The sequence below is a fragment of the Prunus dulcis genome, chromosome 7 (genome assembly GCF_902201215.1).
Source record: "Prunus dulcis chromosome 7, ALMONDv2, whole genome shotgun sequence".
NCBI lineage: Eukaryota > Viridiplantae > Streptophyta > Magnoliopsida > Rosales > Rosaceae > Prunus > Prunus dulcis.
The window spans coordinates 6,108,650-6,114,480 of record NC_047656.1 but is presented as its reverse complement, the minus strand read 5'-3'; the positions used below and the strand labels follow the sequence as shown (position 1 = coordinate 6,114,480).

At 35.8% G+C, this 5,831-nt stretch overlaps 1 protein-coding gene across 1 annotated transcript; it reads left to right on the top strand.

Annotated features, from left to right (window-relative positions):
• The first annotated feature begins 1,359 nt into the window (after window positions 1-1,359).
• Window positions 1,360-4,543, top strand: LOC117635258 (B3 domain-containing transcription factor VRN1-like). Its single transcript, XM_034369606.1, has 6 exons — window positions 1,360-1,555; window positions 1,662-2,214; window positions 2,327-2,517; window positions 2,655-2,928; window positions 3,541-3,695; window positions 3,813-4,543. Exons 1-6 carry the CDS (start codon window positions 1,466-1,468, stop codon window positions 4,236-4,238), a joined length of 1,689 nt encoding a protein of 562 aa, XP_034225497.1. The 5' UTR covers window positions 1,360-1,465; the 3' UTR covers window positions 4,239-4,543.
• The last annotated feature ends 1,288 nt before the right edge of the window (window positions 4,544-5,831 follow it).

Genomic DNA, 5,831 nt, shown 5'->3' with positions numbered 1-5,831 from the left:
GGGAACTTCATTCCTAGGTAGGTGCAAGAAGAAAACGGAGAAAAGGACAATGCTTGGGTCCAACCACTAAGGACATTCTCATCCGTACAACCATTACACATGCACAATTTATTTTGACCAAATTTATTACCAAACACCAATTCTTTGATCATGGGTGCTAAAGTTAACATGTTCTCCCTGACCAGTTACCCAAATATCATAAATATAAGGTTAATGGGTGATTTGCCTTTTAAATTTATATTTAGCTTTCGATTTATCACTTTTTAAAAAAAAAAATTTATATAGAAAATTCATGATATGAACTTCTTTTTTTTTTGTCAATTTTCTCTCCGTCTAAATTCTCAACATTTCATCTAATTTGTAATTAAATATGAGAATAAATTGATCATTTTTATGTTAAAATAAAATAAAATAAAATGAATTGAAATTTGAAATAATAATCAATAATTATAGAAATAACCCCACTCCCTATTAGCCTCTGAATTTCTGCTTACCAACCCCACTTCCTATAACCTTAGACCAACCCTCTTCATCCCCAAAATCAAACACATCCCATACAACACCAAAACCACCACCATATATTTGAACAAAAAAACCCATATGCACATATTTGAACACAAAAAAAACCGCACTAGGGGTAGAGAAGTTGTGGTGAGGTGGGTGTCAGGGATGGACCTGGGGTTTGGGGGAAGAGAGAGAGAGTGTGTGATGGTTGTGGGGTGGTGACTGTGGGAAGGTGAGCTGTTGAGAGGGAGAGGGAGGCTGCAATGAGTAAAGGGGTGGTTGTGGGTATAGGGATGTGTTGCGAAAGGGGAGGCAGTGACAGTGGGGAGGAGGGATGGGTTGCGAATTAGTCTTGGGGTGAGTTGCAGGCGGGAAAGGGGTACTCAAGTCGGGGAAGAAAAAGAGAGGGAGGGAGGGGGGGCGGGGTCTGTGGGTAGGATAGGTTTGTTTTTGTTTTTGTTTTGTTCCTTGTTCTTTAATATTTTCTAAAAAATAAATTTATTTTTAATAATTTAACAAAAAATTAAATGAAATGTTGATAATTTAGATAATAAGGGAGAAATTGGTGAAATGAAAAAGTTCATATCCTTAATTTTTTTTTAAAAAAATTAAAAGATAAATTAAAATTGAGGTGCAATTTCAAAGGACAAATCACCAATTAACCATAAATATTATGGTATCTTTATCATTCTGGAAAAAAAAAAAAAAAAAACTTATGTTCTTTGTTTTAATATGAAGAAATAGTTATATCTCAAAAGAAAAAAAAAGAAGAGATAACCAAAAAACATGAATAAAAAATAAATAAAAATCAATCAACAATGGGGTTGTAATAAGTACTGACTCTTCAGTTGATTGAAATGATTAGATTCCGTTTCGAGCTTCGTGAACTAGATCAACTCCGTCTAGTCGGCAGCTTAAAAAGAAACACATCTCTCAATCAAGCTTTTGAGTTAATTCAGCCATGGCTTCTCTTCATGACCCTCCAACATTTTCAGCTTCCATACCCCACTTCTTCAAGATCATTCTAGAGGACAGTTCTAAAATCAGAATTGTAAGCACTTCTCTCTCTCTCTCTCTCTCTCTCTCTCTCTCTCTCTCTCTCTCTATTACTATATATATGCTAATAATGTTTTCTCTCAACATGTTCTGTTCTGCAGAAAATTCCAATGAGGTTTTTGGTGAAATATGGAGAGAATTTATCAAGTCCAGTACATCTTAAGCTTCCAAATGGTGCGGAAATGGAAATAGAGCTCAGAAGATGCAACAATGGTGGGGTTTGGTTTGACAAGGGTTGGCCAGAGTTCTCAAAGTTTTGCTCTCTTGACTATGGTAGTTGGCTTGTCTTTGGATATGAAGGGAACTCCAACTTCCATGTGTTGATATTTGATAGAACTGCTACAGAAATTGAATATCCTAAGCCCGAGATGGAAGAAACTGATTCTGAAGAAGAAGAAGAAGAACAAGATGATGCTGATGATGGATCTGTTGAAATCTTGGATGTTTCTGAAGAAGAAGAAGAACAAGATGATGCTGATGATGAATCTGTTGAAAACTTGGATTTTTTTCCACCCCGCCCAAGAAAAGCACGGGAGAAATCTCCATTGCCATGTCCTCAACCGCACAAAAAAATGAGAACACGTTTGAGTGGAATGATGCTTGAAGAGTCACTGAGAAACAAGGCCTCAGATTGCTCCAAATCAGAAATGAAAAGTAAGGAATATATATATATATATATTTTTTTTTTGCTTCTGTTTCTTACCTTTATTGTAGTTTGTCTCATTATGTTCTAGCTTGCAATAAATCCTATTATAATCTTGAACAGGGGACAAATCTCCATTAGTACCATCAGAGGTCAAAGATGGTGTTGGGAGGATGCCTTATATCAACTACAAGTGGAAAAGATATAGCTCTTCAGAGAGCTATTGCTTTCAAATCTGTAAACCCTTCTTTCAGGGTTGTCATGCAACCCTGGTATGTCAAACAAAGTTTTTTGGTAAGCGTTTCTACAAACAAGTTACAACCGCTACGATCCTCTTAACTTCAGTCAAAGATGCAAGCATGAAAATAATTAAGAAAAATAACAAAATTAATGCTCTATTTCTTCAAAATCTTGTTACTGTCTTAATTTCCTGTTTTCCATTTCTTTTAAGCCTATGCCATCCGGGTTTGCCAAGAGACATCTTATTGAGCACCCTGCTGGTAATGTCTTCCTTCGGGTTTCAGATGGACGAACTTGGTCTGTTAAATTCAAATATGAAAAATCAGTAGCTCGATTCCAGTATGGTTGGTTGGGATTTGTAAGGGACAACAATTTGGAAGCGGATGATGTGTGTGTCTTTAGCTTGATCGAGGACGTGAAACTTTCATTTGATGTTGTCTTTTTCCGGACTACAGAAGAAGCTGCAAATTGCCTCTTGTCTCCAGGTAAACAATCAGCTGTTAGTTTGTGAATTCATTACGTATTCATTATCTGTTCTTTTGTTTTTAACTTTTGTGAAGGCAGGCAACACATCTCTAGGTAAGTGGGGAATGTGCTGAGGTGTGAATTCAGTATATTGTGCACACTTATTGATTATAAGCTTTTTGGTTATTTTAAGATTGGGGAACCACAACTAATCAAGTCAATTCACAAAAATCAGAAATCAAAAGTATGGAATGTATATTTGTTATTATTTTTATAGTTTACCTTCTTTTTAATTAAGATGCAACCTTATTTTTCTTGTAATATCCTATTATAATCTTGAACTGGGGAAGATGATCTGCCCACAAAGAAAGATTTAGGAGGCTTGTCTAGCAGTCAAATATTCCTAAAACGAACAACTGATGTGCTCGGGAGGAAGTATCCATTGACAAAAAGTGAAAAAGCTCTGGTTCTTCAGAGAGCCAATGATGCTTCAGACGGCAATGAAAAACGAAGATTCACATTGTTCTAAATTAGAAGCGAAAATATAGGAACTTATATGATTCTATTTTATTACCTTATTGTGTTTCCTGCATTTCTGTTCTTGCTTGTGATATACTTGTAAATTTTCACAGGGAGACATGATTTTCCAACTAAAAAAGATGGTGGAGGCACATCTAGCAATCGAACTGGAAAAGCTACAGCTCTTGACAGAGCGAATGCTTTCAGATCGCAAAACCCTTCTTTTATTGTTTCGATTAGGCTCAGTTACATCAATCGTTGGGGTTTGGTAAGCATTCTATAGGCCACCTGCTGAGCCATAACAAATTCTGTTTACTTATATCAGTTACTAATCATTAATATTCTCCGCCTTCAAACATTTCCTTGGTTTGCTTTTTTGTTTCAGTGCTTGCCATCCAAGTTTTACAAGCTATCTCCTAGTATTAAGCATTCCTGTGAAGTCATCCTTCAAGTTTCGGATGGGAGAACTTGGTCTGTTGGTTTGAGCAAAGGAAGGCCCAGATTCAGGCGTGGTTGGATGGACGTTGTGCGTGACAATCATTTGGAAGTTGGTGATCTGTGTCTTTTTGTGTTGATTTCCAGCAAAAGTACACCTTTATTTGATCTTGTCATTTTCCGCTCTGGAGAAGGTGCAAAGTGCACCAATGATGGGGAGCAAATAGTACCTACGAAGAAAGAAACTGATAATGAAGATGGGGATTCGAGTGATGATTCTAGTAACGATTCGAGTGATGATTCTGGTGATGATACTGTTGAAATCATGGACAAGTTTCCACCCCCAAGAAAAACAAGGGTGGTGAAAAGATCTTGAAAATCTGGTGAAATGTCCTTATCAATTGATCTTTAAGTCAGTTAACCAATTGGACAAATCAGATTCCTTCCTGTAATTGCAAGATGTATCAGTCCTTTTGTGGTTTTTTAAGTTTCTCCTTTCTTTCCGTACAGAATGTGCTCGTGAGATTATCAGCCCTATCAAACTAACAAGATCCCTTTGTATTCTGAAGCCAATTCACACTTTGTATCATGCCCTCATTTAATGATAGATGATTCTGTGTCCCCAAGGCAGATGAATTTCTTAATCTGCTGGCTAAACTTAATATTCAAATTTTACTTTCATTTTCTGGCATTAGAATTTTATCTGAGAGTGGCAGTACTGACGTTTGAGTTGTTTGGCGTTCTGCATTACTTGGACTTTTTTCCTTCTATACTCAAATACTTGACCCTAAATAACTAAGGGAGTGCAGTGGCGGTTCTAGGATTCAAAAGCTGACCGGGTCAAACTTATATAACAAACTTGATGAAACGAGTGAATTTCATTAATAAATATAAAAAGAATTACATAGTGAGAGGAGACGTAATAAGACTTACCCTCAAATGCATTTATATCTACAAATACAAAAACTTAAATAAAAACCAAAAGAAAAAAATAATATAGAGGACTACATTAATTTTAAAAAAACTAGATTTATTTCGAGAGAAATGGGAAGGAAGAAAATTGGCAGAGCTAGGCTTTTTTTTTTTTTAAACGCGTTGTGACCTCATTTCTCTCCTTGTTGCCTTTTATAAATGTTTATTATGACATCCATTTTTAGCTTTCCACCTCGAGTTCGAGAGCCCTATCAATCGTCTTTCGCAATTTCTGAAATAGTTATCTTTGTGCAAGACAAATTTTTTTAATAATCATAAGTAATGTAGGTAATATTTTTCTAACAAAAAGAGAGAAGGAAAAGGAAGAAATACGAAAGAGAGAGAGAGAGAGAGAGAGAGAGAGAGAGAGAGAGAGAGAGAGAGAAAACGGAAAAAAAAAAGATAGGAGGGATGAGAGAAGGAGAAGAAAGAAAAAAAAAGAGGGAGAGGAGAGAAGGAAAACAACGGAAAAAAAAAAGGAGATAGAGAGGAGAGAAGGAAAAAAATAAAAAAAAGGAGAGAGGAGAGAGGAGAGAGGAGAGTGTAAGGAAAAGAATAAAAAAAAAAAGGAGAGAGGTGAGAGGAGAGTGTAAGGAAAAGAATAAAAAAAAAAAGGAGAGAGGTGAGAGGAGAGTGTGAGGAAAAAAACAAAAAAAGAGTGGTGATTTCCCCACTCCAATTTTATCCACTTACACTCTATTTTATAACTGAAAAAGTAGTGGTAAGTGGATAAAATTAGAATGGGAAATCATTACCCTAAAAAATAGGAGAGGAGAGAGATGAGAATGTTGGAACAAAATTAGAATGAGAAGAGAGAGAGAGAAAGTACATTTTGAAGGTAATCACACATGCATTTTAAAAAAGGGAGAGGAGAGATGAAAAGTTTGAAGGTATTCAATTGTAATAGTTTTTTTACTGTATTCAAAAATTATGATTGCATCTAAAAAAAAGAAGACAAAAGGAGAAGAAAAGCCACAAAGGGCCATTACAATAACGG

What these genes read in the sequence shown, in the direction of transcription:
- LOC117635258 (XM_034369606.1), top strand. Translation starts at nt 1,466, where the DNA reads ATGGCTTCTCTTCATGACCCTCCAACATTTTCAGCTTCCATACCCCAC. An exon ending in ACAGTTCTAAAATCAGAATT is followed by an intron (nt 1,556 to 1,661) that starts GTAAGCACTTCT and finishes TCTGTTCTGCAG; the next exon opens with AAAATTCCAATGAGGTTTTT. An exon ending in ACATCAATCGTTGGGGTTTG is followed by an intron (nt 3,696 to 3,812) that starts GTAAGCATTCTA and finishes TTTTTGTTTCAG; the next exon opens with TGCTTGCCATCCAAGTTTTA.